The sequence below is a fragment of the Pinus tabuliformis genome, chromosome 2_1 (assembly GCF_031772625.1).
Source record: "Pinus tabuliformis cultivar Carrire ecotype Pingquan chromosome 2_1, CPIR1, whole genome shotgun sequence".
Classification (NCBI taxonomy): domain Eukaryota; kingdom Viridiplantae; phylum Streptophyta; class Pinopsida; order Pinales; family Pinaceae; genus Pinus; species Pinus tabuliformis.
The window spans coordinates 314,197,546-314,220,453 of NC_142299.1; the positions used below are offsets into that span (position 1 = coordinate 314,197,546).

The window sequence follows — 22,908 nt, forward strand, 5'->3', positions numbered from 1 at the left end:
AGAAATAAAAATAAAAATAAAAAAAAAACAACCTGCAGTAATACCTCTTTATTAGGAAACAAGTATTTAGAAAACCTGTCCCACGAAACCCTCTCCATCAACTCTGAAGCATTGCGCTGGCCCTTCTGGCCTCTGCGTCAACCTCAAACCTCTCTGCGTCAGCCCTCTGAGGCATCGCGTAGCCTCTGGGACCCTCTGCGTCACTCCTGCAGCCCTCTGCGTGGATGACGCAGGCCCTCTGGCCTCTATGTTGTCTCTGCTTGGCTCTGTGTGGCCTGCTCTAGCTGCTGCTTCTCGCTCTCTACCTCTATGCTGGTCTCTAGGCACTATCTTTGCCTCTTTGTCCAGTAATCACTGCCCCTCGCTATTGATCACTGATTCGACTTTGTTTAGCAACCCCGCTCTAGCAAATCAAATGATTGATCCCTCTTGTGTTTTCTCCAACTGACCCTCAAGCCTCCTCTTATACTTTTCTTATTGGTCCTTCAACAACTGAGATTAAATCTCTAATCAACGGCTAAGATTAGATTTGGCTTGATCCATGACTTTTGGAACCTTCTAACCTAGTTTTATATTAATACCCATTAGTATTTTATTTTTCCTAAATTTAGACTTGGGAACTCCATTAAAAATATTAATTATTTTAATATCTCCCAAACCGGGTACAATATGTCCAAACCATTTCTGGATCTTGGAGATCTCATGTGCTTTAGCCTCCACCAATTTTCATGGCTAGAACACATCCGATGCTACCCCAAATCAACAAAGAGGGTTCTCTTAGAAAGAGAGAGTGGACTATGAGGAGACATTTGCCTCACTCACTAGGCCTTCCATTAGAGAAGCTATATCCTTAGTTTCATTTATGAGATGGAATATACAACAAATGGATGCGAAGACAGCTTTCCTTAATGGAATTGTTACCCACCAAAATGTGGGTAACCCAATAGGAGAAATTTGTTCTGCTTCTTTGGATAGCCAACCAGCCAGCAACCTTGCATTTCTTACTTAGTACATGACATTGTGCTAGGATCCTCCACCATTTGCATCACTACTTTCATGCCAAATACATTGGGCGTTAACACTTAATATGAAGCAAATGAGCAAATGTAGCTCATATGTCGAACACCATATCAAATGAGAGAGCTAAGCATGATATGAGAGGCATCTACAACTAGTTGTTTGCGGAGAACCATGAATGCCATTGTCGAGACCACTATCTATGATGTGAGGGAGTAACAATATGTAGATGAATTGTTTCTTACAAGTGTAGAGAAACTCATTGTAGGTGCAAAGCAGACATGACAACTAAGTTTAAGATGAAAGACATCAACATAATGCATTATATCTTAGGTCTAGAGATTTAGCAAACACCAGGGAAGATTTCCCTTGGGCAGGTTAAGTATGCAATTGAGACCCTAAATAAATTTTGAATAGAGGACTGCAAACCTATGGCCACACCCATGATGACTAATATGAAGAAAGTGACAACTTCATATTCGGAGTTGGTGGATCCCATCTTGTACAGGCAATTAATAGTTTCCTTGATGTATTTGGTCACCATTAGACCATAAACATGTTTTTTAGTGAACGCCTTGAGTCAGTGGATGGTGGAGTTCAAGGAAGAGCATCAAGTGGTAGCAAAACATGTGTCGAGGTACTTGAGGGGCATAACGGGTTTTGATCTAAGATATCTTAGAGATGGTGAAGTGAAGTTGCAGGGATATTTGAACTCAAATTGAGCAAGCAATGCAGTAGATAGGAATAGCAGCACCCCAAGGTGTTGATTTAGCTTGGGATCAGGAATAATATCCTGGTTCAACAAGAGGCAGACTTCCATTGCACTTAGCTCAACAAAAGCGGAAGAAATTCATGGTAACAAGTATTGCTAGTTGGGAGGCTATCTAGCTTTGCAATTTATTTGCATGATTGTTTCATCAAGAGTTGAACTCCATAGTCATTTATTGTGATAATCAAAGTTATATCACACTTCATAGAAGACAGAGTTTAAAGGGGAACAATGATGCTCCAACATATTCCCACTTATCAGCAGCTAGCTAATATTTTGACCAAGCCCTTGGCAAAATGGAAGTTTGAAACATTCAAAGACAAACTTGAATTGCTGCAAAATTCCTTCCTCGCTAAGAGGGAGTGTTGAGAAATGTAACTCGAGCAAGAACTTCTTGCACAAGTTTCAATGTGAACATGCAAGAAGAGGTTCGAGATGTTTCATTACTGACTGACCGACCACCTTGAAAAGTTTGATCACTATTCTCTCTTCTAGTTTCACTTGAAAAATACATAATAAATTGAAGTCTAGTGTTTCAAAGTTAACCTAATATTAAAAGTCAATGAAATGTTCTATGAAATTTTTAAGACATTAGGATCTTAGATTAGGATTTACTCTTAGCTATAAATCTCAAGATCGAGATAGTGACAAATAGGATTGAGAAGATCAGTTATTTTTCTCAAAGCATAAATAGAACAAGGGAGGAAGAGATTGATCTCATATATCAGAAGAGAGCAAGAGAATTGGCAGGAAGAATATTGCATCAAGAGGAAAGGAGCGGATTGCTAAAGAGACCAGTTAGATACCAGTAGGCCGTACAAGTCATACCTCTGCTGTAGCCATCTTTTCTTTATGCACAGACCATGCGCTTACAAAGCTGGCCATACCATACACACAGTCATATGTGCTTGCTCAAGTATGTTTCAGTGTTCAGAAAAGAGTGAGAGTAGTTTGCTGTCCAGGAAAGGCAGAAACAGATCAGGTCATACTACTGTAGTTGTCCCCTCTTTTACCCAGGTCGTACACTAATGTTTGAGGTGATTTAATGACTACCCAGTTGCTAGTTAGAGCAGGCTGTCAAAGTCAACTCATAAGCTTTGATCAAAGTAATGAAACGCTGAATGGAAAGAGAAATCCCTGTGTATATATGCAATTGTGTGGATGCAATGTTCAGAAATCTGATTTTCCACTGTTAAATAAATTATGTTTTGAGTTATTTAATGAGAGGACATTAAGACAACAGTCACCTAGGTTTTAAAAATTTACACATAATCATAGTTTTCACAAGTGACGCCAACCATTTATCATACTCTGGGGGCATATAAGGTATTTTACTTAATTCCTTCAGACCCTTCTTACTCATAGGTAAGAATAGTAATAACCGTTCCACTAGGACACCAGGGGGTTCTGTGTCAACATACACAGGATTAGTCCCTCCAACTCTAGTTGGATTTTCCACTACCCATGCAAACCTCCATAAAACTCCAAACACATACCAAAACAATGCATACAAAAAAAATATGCAGAATACAGATGTACATGCAATCCCTAGTTTCATTTGATATAACTTCCATGCCCACCCACGGATAGTGAGTCAAAAACATATGCAAATTCAGTAGTCATATGAGGCCATTCTTGTCAAAGACATGCTAGGGCTCACCACCATGTAGAGGGTAATTTTTTGTGTATCTAATATAATGCTTTACCATCTTGTAACCCAATAAATATCATATCCTCCTCAGCCACTTTCACAAGCAGCTACCAACTTACAGTCACCTGGACTAGAACCATCCCTGACTAAATGGTGAAACACCAATAATCAAGATAGCCAATAATAAGTAGGGAAAGTAGAAATAAATATATCATTATTTTCGTAAAACCAAATGTTTATGTACATAGACAAGAAGAAATAGGGGCACAAGTTATTCTTTCAAAATTCAGCCCCTTGTGTCAGTTGCTTGCAGCCGATATAAAGCCTTTACCCACAATACAACTCCCCTTTGAAGAAGGAAACAAATATCAAACAAGTTAAATGATTCTCCTTCCAATCTGCCACAAGAGGTATCACTTTCAGCTGGTTGTCAATCTGATTTGCAGCTCTGAACACACCAAAATATAGAACTTGCAGCTTCTAACTTTTGAAATGCCATAGTATCTCTTGCCCTTATCACTAGCACAGCATGCCTCAAAAGAGTCCAATGGGGAGATATTTATAGTGTTCCAATTCTGTCTTCAAACCCACCTGACCCTTGGGTTCCTGGAGGAAATGTGAAACCCTTCATCTCCTTTGAACCTCAAACAATCCTCCTTACCTCTCTGACTTGGGCAAGGCAGGGGGGGGGTGTGCAAGAGGCATGGATTCTTTAGCCTCACTTGACTTTGTCTTTTTCATGTCATATGTTGAACCCCTTTGTGGCCTAGTTCTGAGTGATATGAGGCTGATATGAGGCCCCTTCTATATTTAAGCTTCGGTTTATAAGCTGAAAAAAATGACATATAAGATGAGAGTCAAATGAAGTCACCTTGGACCTATTGGTACTAAGAAGCTAGAACTGAAGGTCTAAGGGTCACATGCATGGAATCTCCTTGTGTGGAGCTCACTACGACCATCAAGTTTTGATTGATTAGAAAAATCAGCCCATGGGAGGATTTAAGCTTCCCTAAAGTGTGCATGATTGTCTACCATGCAAAGAGTACTGCACTTGATCACACACACCTTAAACACTCCAGTACATATGCATTGGCACTAACAGTAAACCTTATAATGTCAAGTTTATTATCTTCATGTGCTTCAAGTGTGCAAACACAATTCTTAATTAAACCGAACCTCAAATGTCATAGCTGTGTTTACACTCCAGAAAGGTCGTTTCCTAACATGAGAATATTCATCCACGTGCAAAAGTCAAGATGTCATGAATATAATTTATATAAAAATATATAATCTAAATAAATAAATAAATAATCATAATAATAGATTAGTTAAAGAAGAGGCATGTCTCTAAGAACATGACCGTTCATAAAGAGGCACCTACCTAGGTATATAAGTGGGCCCTCATTTGTAACAATATCACACATCTTCTATACATTCTTATATAAATATATTTGTCCTATCATGGATATTTATATATTTCAAATCTTCTGAGTATTCTGTTGTGTATATGAACTTTGTTCATAACATTTGGTATAAGAGTTGTTCGATCCTCTGGCCGCTCAACCACTGTAGAGAGTCTGTTTGATCCAGCCTTTGATCATCAACCTGTCATCAACTTTGCTGTCGTTGCGATTCAAACATTTCACTACACAAGTTTTGAGAGGTTCTCCCTTCTACAATCAGGCCTTTGGCTATTAAAATAAAAATAAAAAACAAAAACAAAAAAAAATTAAAAAAACAAACTAGAAAATATTATTATATAAGTTAAAAGGAAGGGTGAAGTAAAAAGTTACTAAAATTATCGTTGAATGCAATAATAAAAAATGAATGAAAGAACTATGGATTCTACACATAACTTTACGTTTGGACCAGATGCTCGTTTTGTAGAACAGAATTTGAGTATCCGTCAGTTTTTAAAAATCGCACAACATATTGTCCAGCATGTCGAAAATTGTTTACCTTAGTTGAATATCAAAGTAACACAAAAACAATCATCGGAAAGGGATGTTGAGTTTTATGAAGGGATAAAACAATTAATGGCAACAATTGAGCAACAAAAGACAGATTTTTGATAAAAAAATTGTGGATCAAGAATTGAAGAAAACAGAATCCAACTTGCAAGTTGAATAACCAACATCGCTCCCACAAGACGATGTAATCTAATGTACTGAAAATTTGCAGTTGGAAGATCAAGAAAATTCACATATTAAAAATTTGGAAGACAAAATAGCCAAACTTCAGCAAAACAGGAAGGTGTCAAACAGAAATATAAGGGATCTTGAGGACATGCATTATAAGGAAGTAATTAAAAAGGAGGAAAAAAATTTCTCGTTGTAGGGACCACAATGAAAAATTGTTGGCAAAAATCAAGAAGGCTAAGGTCACAAAGAAAGAACTCATGAAGCACCTATCAGAACAAGAAGAGGAAAATTTTCACTTAAAAACCCTTAATCAAAAATTCTTAAAACAGATCGCAGATTTAAAAAATGAGAAGCTTGAGCGTCAAAATGAAGTAGAATCAAAAGTTGATGAACTTTCATGTTTAAAATATCAAAACCAAAATTTGCTTACTCAAATTAAGAAACTTAAGGATGATAAGAAATCATTGAAAAAACAAAGTAGAAAAACTTATAACAAAAGAAATATCGAAGTCTTCAGACATAACAGTCCAAGTTTCTAGTCAATATCACAACTCAAGAAGATGACAAACTGTTAATTTTAGATAACAATGGTATGTTCTATGCTTTAGAGCAATTTACTTCAATTTTTCTTATTAACCCAATATCAATTCCAGGTTAGCAATCACATTAACATTGATAGTAAATGCAGATAGAACATAAACAATAAGCAGAAGACAAGCCAAGACAAGAGGACAGAATATTTCACAGATGCCGGGGAAAACCCCAATGTGGGGAAAACCCTTTGATCAAATCTTCTTAATATTCTTCAAAAGTTCAGGAGAGAGGAAGAGTACAATATACAAAATTTGCTTGCCCAAACACTGTAAAACAGTCCAGTCAAACTGCAATCAATAGGATGCCCTAACCAGAAATTCAACGTTGGTCAAACCAACAGAATATCTCTTCCAAATCAGCCCGGTCAAACCCAGTCAACTCGGCCTACAAAGATAGTCCAAATCAGCCCAAAACAATACTGAAAAATCTGGTCAAACTTGGTCAACGCACAGTCAACTTTTTGCGGTCAAAGGGTTGCAGTCGACGCTAGTCAACCTACACAGAAAATCTCGATTTCTATGCCAGAATATGCGACCTGCCCAAACAGAGAATTTCCCACAAAAAACGCAGTCAAACACTACCCGATCAACATTGGTCAAAGTTGGCTGCAACTTGGTCAACGCAGAGAACAGAAATTTCTAGTCAACTCTTCGCACATGTGGAGAGAAACAGGCTACCTAAAATTTGTACGACTCAATCAAATGAAGGGAGAGAAAGATGTGAAATGATGAGTGACCAAATGAGGAAAATGACTCCTCTATATATACACAACGTTGAAGGTGAAGAGACACGTCAGTTGGGCTTTATGAAACTACATTTGACTTCTGGCCTACCTTGACAATTTGTCCATAGAAGAAATAAATTCATAATTCCATTTGTACTTGTTAGAATGAGATGATCTTTATATCAATCCTACACCTCTTGGAAAGAGGAATCCAATAAAAATACCATCTCCATCATATGAGTTGTCCAAGGTGGAGTTTGGCGTTGCCAATTTTAACACAAACCAATTGAAGTAAAAACATATTTGGACGTTGCAAATCAAATGATGAAAAATCCAAATGAAGATTCTGTAACCAACTCAACAACATTAGTATTTGAAGTAAATCAAGAAATTGCCACAAACATGATAAGGGAAAATAAAACCACGAGAACTCCTTATCGACATCCGAATCACAAGAACAGACAACTCCATTAGTGTGCATATTTGTATCACTCAAAACAGAAACAACGAACTTATGTTCCAAAGACTACTAATGTCAGTATAATTCAGTCTTGTGATAAAAATTCACACGAAGTATCCAGTGACTACAAGATTCCACAGAAGATTGATTTGGGATAGTAAGATCCCTTCTCAGTGCAACAATTTTGTTTATCACTCAAAGGATCCTATCATCTTGTATCAACGAAGATGACAACTCCAAAAATTTGTAGAAGATGTGAATATAAATATAAATAAATAAATAATAATCATAATAATATATTAGTTAATGAAGAGGCATGTCCCTAAGGACATGACTGTTCACAAAGGAGCACCTGCCTAGGTATATAAGCAGGCCCTCGGTTGTAACAATGTCTCATATCTTCTATACATTCTTATATAAATATATTTGCCCTATCATGGATATTTATATATTTCAGATCTTCTGAGTATTCTGTTGTGTATACGAACTTTGTTCATAACACAAAATAAATCAAGAAAAGGCACCTATACATTTCTAAAGATAAAATAAAGGAAAATGTGCTTGGGTGATCAATTAATTCTAACTTCACATAATGCATCTTGGTCAGTCTGTCCCTATTGCCAGCATATGGATAACTGTTATTTCTTGGGAGTGACTCAAACCTTAGGACATCCCCCATGTTTGTATCTCTGATTTGGATAACTGATTATTTTGTTTCTTATAGTCTGAGTTGAAAACTAACATTTCAATTAGATACTATTGTCACCTATGCAGCTCAGCTCATCAAGGTCCCCTCAATATTTACCACAACTCTGGTTGATAATGACACAAAAACAAGCTTCTCAAACTAGAGGCAGTTTCATTCAACTACCCTCGCATATTCTAAAGTCCGTGTCAATTTAACGGGAATATTTATGGACCATTTTTTGGCACAAAGCTATTTTCTACTAGTTTCATAGAAAACAAGTTTGTAAATTGACAAAATCTTTCCATAATATTTGCTAAATTTTACATAATTGTTATCATATTTAAATATTGTATGGAAGAACATAGAATTTACCATTAACCCTTGAAAATTTTGGTGTACAATATATTCATTTTATGCCACAATTTTCAAGGGTTAACGGTAAATTCCATGTTCTTCCCTACAATATTTAAATATGATATATAATTCTTACTTTATAAAAAATTTCAAGCTGCACTTTGATACTACAATATTAGAGCTACATAGACTTCCACAACTTGTATCATTGTGCCTCAGGGAAACTGCATCATAATTATAAAGATTTCTAACATTTTGGGCAAAACTTTTGCCCACTATCAGGGACAACCGAAAAGTTTTCTGAGGATTTCTTTTGCAAGGATGTTCTGTCATGATTCCATCCTACAAAAGGAAAGGCACGATACTGACTTGATGCAAGCTTCTGAACTACCAATTTCTGAACAATTTAAATTATCAGTTCGATGCTCCAATAAAGTTGAGCTTCCATTTTTAATCTTCACTATATTCGAACAGAAAATGTAATTCCTTGAGAAATCTTTGAAAGGTTCCTTTTTGGGACTATGTTACATCAAAATAAAAGGAAACCATCATTTAAACAGCCAGTTCCTGCAGTTCTATATTTTAAACTAAAGTTCATTATCAAAAAACAAATACTCATTAAATTAAATTAAATTCCAGTACAAACGTTGTTAAAACTGTTTAGTCTCAGCATGAAGGAGGATAAAGCAAAAAACTTTCAACAACCAACTGTGACCTTTAAGTCGTCAAAAGTTTTAAATATTCAACCGGACAAATTTACTCATCAACTTTCTTGGATGCTTCTTAAGCCAGCTTCCACGGTGACCTTTATGCTACCAACTATAATCTCTTTGGCCTTCAATCTCATGGGTGATAAACTCTAAAAATAGAGATGAATTTATGAAAATATAACAATTGTCCCCGGACCTTAATCTGATCCAACCTTGAAGCTAATCGCAATCCACAACCCCAGTACTCCCGGAAGCTATCCTGAAGAAGAGGAATGGGAGCCAAAATAGCATATGACAAAACAGTAAAATACCGTTGAAATGAAAAAATAGATCTATGTTAAGGAAATGCTTTGAGATGACATGCTATATTGATTTCAAAGAATATTGTCGGATATTGACATAAGCATGTATTGAAGATATAAGGACCACTTTCCATCTGGGATAAGTAGGATAGCCAAAGCACCAAAAGGACTCAAGGGGAATACAAGATATCTTCACATCAGCAGCAGAATTTAAGCATAAGCAGCTTTAGGCCAATTGGTGTAATAACTTATTACAGCAATGGAAAAGCAGCATATAAAATCCCACGTCGGAGTAAATTGAGCAGCTGAGATACATGATTGCGCACCAAGGTGAGATCCAGCAGATCTTTGACTACCTAAAATTTTGTGTGGAGAAGCTCAGTGAGTTAGTTTTTTCCCTGAGAAAAAATGTAGGAAAAGCTATTCCGACAAACAATGCAAAACCCCCATCTGTCCGCTGCGGAGGTAGATGAAAACCAAACAAAGACTTTACCAGCCTCAAAACTTTTGATAGGTCTGGTTGAGGGGATATCAGAAAATTTCAAAATTTCGAAAAAGTTCAAATGGTTTAGGAATGTGAGCCCATAAATTCAACGGGTGATCGCCATGTTACGAAGTATTGTGTAAACCATGAAAATCAAAATTCAAATCCCCCATGGGTCAAACCAACAAAAACTAACAAAGTTCAAGAATATGGAACATATAAAATCAACAAAAAAATAACAGAGTTCAGGAATATGGAACATATAAAATCAACAAAAAAAATAACAGAGTTCAGAAATATGGAACATATAAAATTATACTTGAATCTATACATATTGCTGAATTCAGATAATTCCACAAAACTACATAAATATACACAAAATACAATTTTTTTCTCGCTATTAAATCCAAAAAATTGGTTTTTTCCTTGCATTTTTATGAAAGGTTGAGAGGTTCAGTCCACACCTGTTCGGCCAGTCCAAAAGGCTTGGGGTCCAACCAAACCTGGTAACATTGTCAGAGAGACAAGACAGGCCCAGAGACAGAATAAGGAATGCTAAATCCCAGGTTATCTTAATCTTTTTTCCATAATTAACCGTGCGGAGATGAAACTATGTCCTTTTAGGAATTCTCTTAATTTTTATTTTCTATTTAACCCTGCCTTCCCAGCATGTTTCTTTTTTTCAATATACGTCCTTTCTTGATCTCTTTTATATATATATATATATATATAAACAAAAAAAAGAGGATAGCCTAATCGTGATGTTGAAGCTTGATTTGCAGTCGAAGTAAAATTGGCACAATGGAGCAAAATATTGCATCTGATTAAGGAATTACAGAGTCTCGCTTCATCTAATTTTGGAAATAATACCTGATCCAGTTAAATTTGAACAAGTAATCGGGCAGAAGTACACCTAAGTCTTATCAGAACTGGACTTTTTATCATTCCAGTGATATGAAGTAGTAAATCGAGGTCTACCAGACCATAAATGCAGTGGTAATTCAAAACGAAGATCTTTTGCTCAGAGCCTTTCTAGTCCTCTATATATCAAGAAATTATCGAACATGGGTAAAATGTACCGATTTCTTCGATCACTGTCAGGAAACTCGATTGGTACGGAAAAGCTGGAATTTATAAGGCTATTCGGTGCTCAGCAGAGCAGTGATGGGGAAACGATGCACTGTTTAGAGGAAAATTTGCAGTATTTAGAAGGAAATGGCTAAAACAACCGAATAATTTCGATTTCAAGAATGATGGCCGGCCTCAAAGCACCGACAGACAACAACAACAAAAAATGCTTCCAAACAACTCTCCAAAATAACGCTCATATTATTCGCAGAGATTCGCCTAGAAGCACCGGCGCAGAGACCTGAAGTCTTTAGAGCCCGATCAAGCACGCAGAAACAAAGATTGCAATTTTAATTCAAAATAAGCTCAAAATAAATGCATTTTTCAGGTAAATACGATAAGAAATTGAGTTTGAAAACCATATTACATTGCTGCCTAACCAAATCTGGTAAATCCTGCTGGTAGCCGCGTTTTCATCTGTGCTCTTCTGCGTTGCATCGGATAACTGCGGAGGCGGAGCCACGTACATCTTGACGGCGGAGAAAATCTCCTGCACTGTTCCAAGCTTCGCTAAATTTGTCGACCTTGTCCCAGATTTCGACAAGGTGAACTATAAAAACGGCTTATGATCTCTCATCATCACAGAAATATATGCACGTAAACGGCGATTAGACCCCAGATTTAATCTTGCTCTGTGGATGAAAACTTGCAGAGCACGAATACGAAATCTCCCTTGCAAACTTCTGCATCAAGCCGGAAAGAACAGGGCCGGATCTGCACCTTGAAACCCTCGTAACACGCACCGAGACGAAAAGCCGTGCCCAATACAGCGCACTTCAGTACAGTGCAGAGCATTATGCCTCGATGACGTGTTAATATTCATTGGTCAATTTCCCCTGAATGAAGACTGGTGATTACGTGGACATTCTTCGGTTTCAGGGAGGATGAAAATTTGTTTACTAAATATTAACCCATTATTGTCCAACCCTGGCTTGGCAATGCCAGCGGGATTTGACACGATCCCCTTCTTTTGTCGTCGGGTATTCCCGGTCATTTATCGGCAGCCCTTTGGCTGTCTATGGCCAGGAGACCGGCTGTCGACGAGACCGCCAAGGAAAAAGGATATTTTTGTTTTCTAATAACGGGTTAAAATTACAACACCGCCTACAAAAAGGATTTTTTGTTTTTTCATAACTAGAAAAAATATATGTTTGGTGTACGCTTCTAAGTTTATATTTAGTATCAAATATCTATCATGATTTTGCTGTGCGTCTTTTCTTCGTTAACGACAAAGTGGAAGGGAAAACCCACAAGCTGTGAATAGTAGTGTAGTTTTTCAATGCGTAGGAGAGTTTATTTTGGAAAAAGTGGGGAGCGTCAAATTGGATGGTGGTGGGTGGTGGGATATTTTAGGGGTTTTTAATTACTTTAAGTTTTAGTTTTTTTGGTTGGAATTTGGTGATATAAATATTGTAATTTTTTATTTTTTAAAATATGTTTTTGAATATATAAATAAATTTAGTACCCTGGAAAAAAAATTTAAGATTTTATAATTTAAATTTTGATTTCAACAGATTTTTGTTGGATTTTAAATAAAATTAATTACAAAAAAGTCGAAATGTAAGAGTTAAAATATGACTATATTTCATAGTTGTGTTTCTTTTTCATTTGTATTGACCAATAATTTGACTTTTTGATTAATAATGAGAGTTTTCTAAGTGGTAGATGGGGTATGTCTGTATTGTTGGTGGATGGTGATCTTATTAATAGTCCATGTTTATATTCACCATTCTTTGGTAATGTGGATGTCCCAATGATACATACAACAAATTTGATAATATTTTAAGCAAAATGTTGACTAAATTTTATAAACGTTATTGTATTAAAAGTTTAGAGTTATTTTTTCTATTACACATGTATACCTAAAGGTATTTAAGTTTTTGTTATGGCTTGGTTGAGAGGACCTCCCTCCAAAGAGTCAACAAGGACTGTAAACTATATTGTAGTACACAAATGTTAAAATCTTATAACAATCCATATAACCAAGTTAGTTGACATTTCATCGGATCTAATTTGACAAATGTTATCCCTATTATAAGCCAAGATCCACTTTTTTCTAAGTGTTAGATGGCGTATGTCTGTATTGTTGGTGGATGGTGATCTTATTAATGGTCCCTATTTATATTCACCATTCTTTGCTAATGTGGATGTCCCAATGATACATACAACAAATTTGATAATGTTTTAAGTAAAATGTTGACTAAATTTTATAAACGTTATTGTATTAAAAGTTTAGAGTTATTTTTTCTATTACACATGTATACCTAAACATATTCAAGTTTTTGTTATGGCTTGGTTGAGAGGACCTCCCTCAAAAGAGTCAACAAGGACTGTAAACTATATTGAAGTGCACAAATGTTAAAATCTTATAACAATCCATATAACAAAGTTAGTTGACATTTCATCGGATCTAATTTGACAAATGTTATCCCTATTATAAGCCAAGATCCACTGTTATGAAACCAGCTCAAGAAAAGATAGAAAAGATAAATCAACGCCTTAGAATTCAGCGTCTTCGAGGGGGCAACCTCCTTCACATTACATAAATGAACAATTCTTTGATGATACAAATGAAAATACCTCCTTTCTATATATAGGAGTTTAAGGGGTCATAACATAATCAGAGCCGACATAACAATAATAATGTAAGGGCACAATAATAACAATAGTGGGCTTCTATGGGGCACAATAGTAACAATATGGGCACTACATGGGTACATCAATATAATAAGTGGGTTGTACTAATAACAATAAGGGGTTACACTAGTAGTATAGGGGCCTAACATGCCCCTCTCCTTCAAAAAGCGTTGTCCTCAACGCTTGAATGGTTCTTGATGCTTCTGTAAAAAATCTCGTCCTCCCATGTGGAATCTTCAACGGGTAAGTTCTTCCACTTGATGAGATACTCTGAAATTGATCAATTTCGTAGCTGTCGGGTTCTTGTTTCTGTGACTGCTCCAGGTTCCAATATGATTTTTCCTTCCTCTTCAATTTCTGGCACTATTGTTTGAATTGGGATCTTTTGCAACTTTTGAATGAGTGGCCATACTTCTTCGTCCTTCTTCCATTCATCCCTTGCTTCGTTTATCCAATTTGGTTGGATAATAGAAATAGCACAAAACAATGCTTCCACATCCTTATCCTTGAAGAGTCTTCCCATTCGGTAAGGTCGCCATTTTTTAAGTGCATGTAGTATTGCCAACGTTTCCTTCTCATAAATAGCTTGCTTGAGATGTAGCAGTAAAAATACCCAATCACCTACATCAAAACATTTTTCACTACGATGTTGATCTACCTGTTGTTTTGTTTGATTTTGCACCGAAGTGGCTTTATCCTTTAAAAGTTGGAGAACTTGTTGTTGATGCTCGATGTGATCTTTCACTGCTTGAACCTTTTTCTTCTTGATATGTCCTTCTATCTCTAGAGTTTGAGGAGTGGTAATTTCTTCCAATCCTTTACAAGATATGGTCGGATTCATTTCTTGATGCTCGATGTGATCTTTCACTTCTTGAACATTTTTCTTCTTGATACGTCCTTCTATCTTGATAGTTTGAGGAGTGGTAATTTTGAACAATGAATTACAAGATATGGTTGGATTCATTTCTTCTTTCTCGATGGGATCTTTCACTTCTTGCACCTTTTTCTTCTTGATATGTCCTTCTATATTGAGAGTTTGAGGAGTGGTAATTCTTGCCAATGCTTTACAAGATATGGTCTGATTCATTTCTTCTTTCTCTTGGGTGGGGTCCTGGCGTATATCTTCTTCTTTTGATGTTTCTTGATCCTTTTCTTCCTCCTCTTCATATTCTATGTAAAATAATTTCTTCTCAGCACACTTATGACCTTTAGTGCATTTTCTATCACAATTGTAGCAAAGCCCTTTTTCTCTTTTTTCTTCCAATTGTTATGGTGTAACCCTTATAGGTTGTGGAAGGCTAGGAGAAACAACACTTCCATCTTTATAGTTGTGAGGGGTACGCTTCCTGGTTTCCATAATTTTGCTTTCCACTATGTCACAAAGCCCTTTTACTCTTTCCAATTGTTGTGGTGTTGCTCTTTGTATCCTCATAATGTGCTATCATTTCCTCCGTGAAAATTGACCACGTAACAAGTTGTTTACGAGAACAAAGCCCTTCGTACCATAAAAATTGATATGGTTCTAAATATGAAGATGCAATACATACCTTTTGTAATAGTTGTACACCATGTAGATTAAAATATTACTCCATCTGAAGTATCCAATTTACGGATCCTTGCCATCAAACTTCCTGATCTTGCTTTTTCTTGATTTTAGGAGCTCGACCTTGAAACGACTGTAACTCTGTACTTTCGGATCTTTAAGCTCTGAAATTGTGATCTATAGTAGCCCTCTATGTCCTCTTTCCAATGCCACCAGTCTGATCCAAATTGGATTCTCTAAGAAAGAGTTATGGACAATCTCCCAAGATGACCTGATTATAGACCTTTCCAGAAGAGTGAAATTGTATTAAGTGCCACGTGTCACTGTTTCAACCTTTGGATCTAAAAAATGTATACAAGAAACTACAGTCCGTCCTCTTTCTGTACCTTCTTACGAAATTTCAATCTGATCCCTAGAGAGAAAGTTATGATGATTTTCCCTGGTCAGCTATTTGGAATGTAATTCAGGAGTCTGCAAAAAGACCAAATTCCTCAGATCATATCTCCGCAAATATAGCACGAAAAGCTCTGAAATTCGGACTCAAGGTTTAGCGCGATTTCTTCTCAAATGGGTTTTTCTTTGCAACTTCTGACATGTCGCAGAAAAAAAGTTATAGCAAAATTTCCACGATGACCTGTTTGGAGCAGCAAAACCCTAGAATCCAAAGCTCTGACACCAAATGTTATGAAACCAGCTCAAGAAAAGATAGAAAAGATAGATCAACGCCTTAGAATTCAGCCTCTTCGAGGGGGAAACCTCCTTCACATTACATAAATGAACAATTCTTCGATGATACAAATGAAAAGACCTCCTTTTTATATATAGGAGTCTAAGGGGTCATAACATAATCAGAGCCGACATAACAATAATAATGTAAGGGCACAATAATAACAATAGTGGGCTTCTATGGGGCATAATAGTAACAATATGGGCACTACATGGGTACATCAATATAATAAGTGGGTTGTACTAATAACAATAAGGGGTTACACTAGTAGTATAGGGGCCTAACATCCACTTTTAATAATGCACGCGCTCACTCAAACCTATCCAATCTTCGTTGTGGTTTCGTCAAGAGAAGCTCCTCGAAGAGAGTGAAACATGAGACTTTAGAGAATTAAGGACCTTAATGAAGCTATGGACAATTATGGAATAATCTCATTTATTTACGAATTTGTATTGTTGTTTTTTTCTTCTTTTTTTTGTAACTTGTTGGAGTAACTTGGGCAAAGTTCAAGATCAAATCTTATGACGCCACCATAATGCCAATAGTATATTTACAACCTGCAAGTCAAATATACCAATAGCTTATGACTTAGTAAGACTTATGATGTCCTGACCCTAGCGAAGCGGGATCTATCTTATTCTTCAAGGCTTATCACAATGGACCAAACATATCCCTTAGAATTGAACCTCATTAAATGAAAAAACAAATTGTGCTCCCATCCACTCAAGCAACTAACTCCAGAAAAATCTATATTACTTATTAAAACTATCTAATATACAAAAGTAAATAAACTCATCATATATTAAAGTACTAAGAAAATAAAAAAATTAATAATATTTTTTTAAAACTTATAATTGTGAAGTTCTTCATATTAATAAAATAACAATAACAATTAGCTAGGTTCAAAAAAATTGATGACCTCACTCTTGATAGGAATATGATCTTCAATAGAATTTTGTATCCTCGTCAATTATATTAAAAAGGGGCTTAGCTATCAAAAATCTCATCAAATTGTGATGTAATGACAAGTTAAGTAATCCTAACAAGAACTATATGGAACAACAGATCGGACTTCTCAATTTGCAAGGGCTGAAAATATATGGAGACTCTAAGATGATTATAGACCATGTCCAATCCAAACATGCCATCAAGAACTATAATCTATCAGGATGGCTGGAAAGGATTATGTCTATATGGAACAGCAGATCGGACTTCTCCATTGAACATATTGATAGGGGCAAAAACATTGTTGCGGATGCATTATCGAAAAAAGGTCTCCTTTCTCAGCATGGTAAATGGTTGATGTGCATCACTGTGGAAACCACTTCCTACCAGATTCAGGATTTCAAATGCCAGGTATATAACTCTACTTTCTCATGTCCACAGATCTGGTATGTACCTAAGACCTTTCTTTTTGCTTATTATCCTGGATGACCTCTGTTGTTATTTGTTATTTCCTGCATATTGATTATAACATCCCTATATCAAAGCTATATTCTCTGAACATGATGAACAATCAGTCGGTTTTCCTATGTTTCTGCTTATCGCTCTACCCATATTTTGGTATGTATTCAGATATACAGGTTCTACATGTATATCTCTATCTTATAAAAAATGTATATCATCTCTATATATTTTTTACATAATAGAAAATATAAGCTTTTTTTCGTGCTAAAAAAACAAAAAAAAAAAAAAAAAAAAAAAAAAAAAACATGAATTTGAAATAGAAAAAAGTTTTTCTTATATCAAATTAACCTTCCAAGTAATGTAAATGTAAATACATATATTTTGACCAAATTAATAACTTTATGTTCCCTCTTAACCAAAAGTACCATACTTGTTATTAAAAACCATGGTTGTTCCCTCTTAACCAAAAGTACCATGCTTGTCTATGGAGTTTTAAACCCTGACCCGTGAAGAGAGGGTTTAACTAACAAGAAGATTTGCGAATCTAAAAATGATTTTAAAAGGTAAGTTTTGAAAACGATTTGATGGTGCTCTTTTTTTACTTTAATATTTTTTACTTATCATTGATATTTATTTAATTTAATTATTACAAAATTATATAAATTATATTTTTATATTATTTTTTAAGTTCCCAAGGAATTATAGAAAGTTAGTTTTTTGGAAGTTGGGGGTTATAATGACAATTTTGCTAAAACTTATGTTTTTTGTCGAAGTGTTTTCATTTCTTATTCTTATTATTCTCACTATCTCATTGTTTTTGGAGATTCCCTAATCCAAAGACTTCTATCTAGACACATGCAAAAAACGGCTCATATTAAGAACCTCTGTCTAAAAGTTATCATGTCTAAATTAAAGCTTTATCATCCTCAATGGGGTGCCTTATTGATTAGTTCCACATATAAAGAACCAATAATTGTCTGGTGGATTCTCAAGTGAAGGAGGCTATTCATTTAAGTGCAAAAGGGATTTATAGTTTCAACGACCAACATGACCTCATACCAATTCCTTGGTCATGCACTCCATAAGTTTCACTCATCACGCATTTAGAAAAAGGCAACGAAAGATTTTAAATCTACACACGAAGAACATCCCACCATCTCACTCCACCTCCTTGTCACTCATGACATTAATCCTCGCCCCCCCATCGATGGAAATTATTCCACCCTCCTTAGTCACAAGCATTACAAGTGGGATATCAATTGTTTTCGTCCATGGCATTGTTTCATAGTCATGCAAGTTGATAGGTATATTTTTAATGCCTCCTTTCACCTCGCTATATCCGCTCTGTCCTCCAAAGCAGCAGAGTCTCGAGTATTTTGTCAAGGCTGCTCTTTCTAGATTCAATGGATTTTAATGAACTTTTGCAAACTCGCAACCAACTATGTTTCCACAGTGATTCCATCCAAGAAATTCACTCTAAATTAGCAGCTCTTACTCAATGACGTGTAACATTAGAAGAGGGTGAGGGTGCAAATAAGCTCAACGGAGAATTGTAGCTTCTGTCATACCTATACTTGAAACATCATGTTGATTTGTGGAGGCAATAATGCTCAAATTGATGAATGATAGATTTGCTCCCCGTATGGCACAATGGTTGAAGGCACTTCTTCGATGGTGCGGGCTTCCCCAACAATCCCCCTCTCTCTAGTCCTCCCACTGCTCCAGGACCACTGAAATTTCTTACGGATGGTTCCATGTCTGTGTCGAATCAGTTGGCACTCCCAAAGTACAAGTACTTTTATTACATTCTACTTCTTTTTGGAAAATTCTAAATGATAGAGGTTCCTTTCTCTAATTTTCCTATTTATGTTTCATCTGCACTACACTAGTTAAACCTCTATAATTTTGTCTCCCTCAAAATTGATAGTTATCCCTTTTCTAATCTCCATGTATTAATGTATCAACTTAGAAAGCATAGTTGTTCATTTGGATTATAGACGTCTTCAATGTAATTCATGTATGCCTCAATCATAGTTTTTATAAATAAATAAAACTTACCCATTCATGTAAAGAAATAATTTTTTTTATGTAACAGTTCTAATATGGAGTATAAATTTCATTTTTTTTATTAAATTATAATACGTTCACAGATTAAAATAGTTATAACAATACTAACCAAAAATCAAAATTTAACAAACTTATTCCTTATGTCTATCCAACCTTTGAAGGAATAAAGTTAAATGCAACTTTTATATAACTTTAATAAAATAAATACTCATTAATATTTACTCTTTTTAAGTAAAATGTATTTATAATACAAATTTTAAATAGTTTAACTATATTTTTACAATTCAAATGTAAGTTGGAATGCTTAATTTGATGATATAAATTCAAAACTTAACAAAATTGTTTTTCAAGTTAATTTATTTGATGAGTTTATTAATTGTATTTTTTTTTTGTAAGCTTGGTGGGACTACATCTTCATCATGTCCAATATATCTTACATACACTCACATCAATCACAATTTCAAAATTTTGTTACAATACTATAATTTATCATTTTTTTTTGTTAGCTTGGTGGGAATACATCTACATCATGTCCAATATATCACCTTGAACGAGATAGGGAATTGAATCGGTGACTTCACAAGGAGTGCCTTAACAAAACACCCAATCACCATCTATCCAAGACCCTGTGGACAAACTTATTAATTACATTAATTTATAATAATTTTAATAAAATAAATACTCTTTAAATATAATTTCTTTTAATTAAATATAATAGTTTTAATAAGATAAATATTCTTTAAATTTAATTTCTTTTAATCAAATATATCATACTTATGTTACAAATTTTACGATGTTATTTATATTTTTAAAATTCTTATTATAATTTAGAGTATTTGTTATGATAATATTAATTTAAAATTTAATGAATTATTTTTTAGATAATTTAATTTTCAAATTAATATAAATTATTAAATAATAATAACTTAAAATAAATCAAGTATAAAATTTAAATAAAGATAATGATCATTTAACAAATGACCAAATTTTTTGTTATATCATATTATGATTGATCCCACCAAATTATGATTACCTCTCATATCAACATAATTAAATTCATACATAAAATACAAAACTTTCACTATAGTATTTCCCCTTTATTCATTAATTATGAATTAACCATTGCATTGATTGCCTTATATTATCTTCATCCATACCTAAAATGCCATACCCTGTTAACTCACCAAAGAAAAGATAGATCATGCACATTGAAGCTGTCAGGATCTTATAAAGTGAAAATAATTTGATAAGGAATTGTTTTATCTTCCGCTAAGGTCAAGGGAAAAAATAGAATGTTTGTTTACTAAGAAATCCCTTGTCCCATACCTGCCATGTGAATGGCTTGGCCCACCCACTTTTTCATAAACCCCTTGAGAAAAAAAAAAGTAAGGCAATATAAGATACCATGTAATACCACCTTGGTTGGACTACCACAATAAGGTTGGTGAAGTTAGGTGTGGTACAATGATTTTGTGATGGGTTGGAAGGTTGCATGTAATAGAAGGGTAAGTACATAGTTTAAATGAACACTTCTTTGTGAAATAATTTTTGGGTGAATTATGTTTTATTATTTCCTTTTCAAATAAAACTTTGAAAAGGAGATTCAGGGTATCAAGAATCGAACTTAATTCGATCATGTAAATTTTAATTGAAGCAATGTTCACTGTATCTCATCAATATATATATTTATATTTACTTCACAATAAAGATTTTAAAGAAATAGAATGATAATAATATTTTGTTTATTTCTTTATATTTAATTCACAATAAAGGTTTAAGATGACAATAATATTTTTATATTGAATTTATAATTAGAGAGAAGGATATTTCCACGGGAGATGATTATGATCGCAGGATAATGGCTAATAAATCAAGGTGATAATAAAGATGGTGGAGGTTTATGTCACCCTTACTTAGCCCTCATGCACCTGAGGGATGTCAACTCAAAACTTTAGGCATAGTTTGGTAGATTAAGTCAACAACTTCCCCATTGTATCATCATTTTTTAAGAGGTTTGTTTGTATGGAACATTTTCATGGCAACAACAAGGGTGTAAACCTAAGGATTTGGAAATTTTTGGAGACACTTGGTAAGGAATTCATACTATTTTTAGTTAATTGGTGATTTGTGTATTTATCTAGGAAGGGTTTTTTAAACTCAAAGCTCTTTAGTCATATGGGATTTTATCTTATTCTTGCCCAGTTGGATTTTGGTGCTTGGAGGAGTTTCTAGTAGTTGTATATCTTTGGCAGGTGTAGCTGCCTATAGGTGGAGGTTCCAAGTCAGACTGGGCTTAAGGTTTATGCCTGTAATATGTGGCCAGGGAGCTATGGTTGTTGTGTTGTTAGGAAACACTGATGATCCTCAATGGGAAAACACATGTTTCTAGTCAAACTATGTTGAATGTTACTCTACCTTACCAACGTAGCTTTGGTTCTTAGGTTTCTTTCATGATTGATTTCCTTGCTCGAGCTTGTCTTGGGCATATTATTATTATTTTTACTTATCAATGTTTTGTCTTAGCTTTTCTAGAAGTTTCTTCAATTATTATGGATCTCCCTTGTCAAGCGATTCTCTTTCCTTTTACTTCTCCAAAATTTAATATTCCTCAACATTTCCTACATATTATTTACATTATCTCGAGTTTAGAGGGGGTTTTGATTGGGTTTTGCTTTGGATGGCTCACCACAACCTTTTGGTCGAGCCTGTTAGGTTTGGGTCAGCTTGGCTCTCTAGTCGCCTCTCAACACTTCCCTTTTCTATCCTCACCTCTCCGATTCTTATTCAAAAGTATCCTAGGAAATTTAGCATTCCCCATTACTGGCCTAGTGAATTTTATATACTTCCTTGTTAATATGGTTCAACCATCTTGCTTAGAGGGCTCATAGAGGATAAGAGGCCATCACCACCCTTCTAGCTCTCAAGCTTAATTCTTTGTAGAGCATTATGCTTATATTTATGTGCAATCTACCCCTCCTGAAATTCATATAGAGGTACATTATGTAGAACATGAAGATAGAATAGAAAGGATATTTAATATATATGTCAAGATTTACAAGGAGATTGGAGGTTGGGTGCTCGATATAGGAAACGAAAGAACCTGACAAACAATATATATTTAAACTATTGAAATATATTGGCAATCGAAGACCATCATGGGCAAAGAATTAGTTGAGCGCTCTGAAACCCAATAGGAGATGTTTTTGTTCATAAATGAAATGCAAAAGAAAACAAGAAATCTCATCGACAGGGTCTTGATTTTGGTCAAAAAGCTAGCAAACTTATAGTTTTATACCTCCGAAGAGGAGGATCAAGCCCTTGATATTTTTCAAGTGGGTTCATTATCCAAATAGATGCATTTACTTTTCATTTTTGTTAAATGTGACAGTAGCAACATGGTTGCAATCCTAGGCGATGTCAGCTATGAGTTTCTAGTAAAGTGTCAAACTAGTATAGATTTTATTATCTCTTTAATTTTGTTATCAAGTTTAAACTATTTAAATGA

At 34.9% G+C, this 22,908-nt stretch overlaps 1 protein-coding gene across 2 annotated transcripts in view; it reads right to left on the reverse strand.

Moving 5' to 3' along the window:
- LOC149200113 (putative protein S-acyltransferase 7) overlaps window positions 1-11,832 on the reverse strand; it is a 96,879-nt gene extending 85,047 nt beyond the window's left edge. Inside the window, exon 1 of one of the 2 annotated variants that reach the window (XM_089402588.1) lies at window positions 11,403-11,832. Coding sequence is in view for 1 of the 2 variants with exons in the window: in XM_089402587.1 (XP_089258713.1) it covers window positions 11,390-11,491 (102 nt within the window). In the remaining variant the exon portion in view is untranslated. Of the gene's footprint in view, window positions 1-11,389 lie in introns of both variants that reach the window. The other variant, XM_089402587.1, reaches the window with a different exon arrangement.
- Window positions 11,833-22,908: the final 11,076 nt, after the last annotated feature.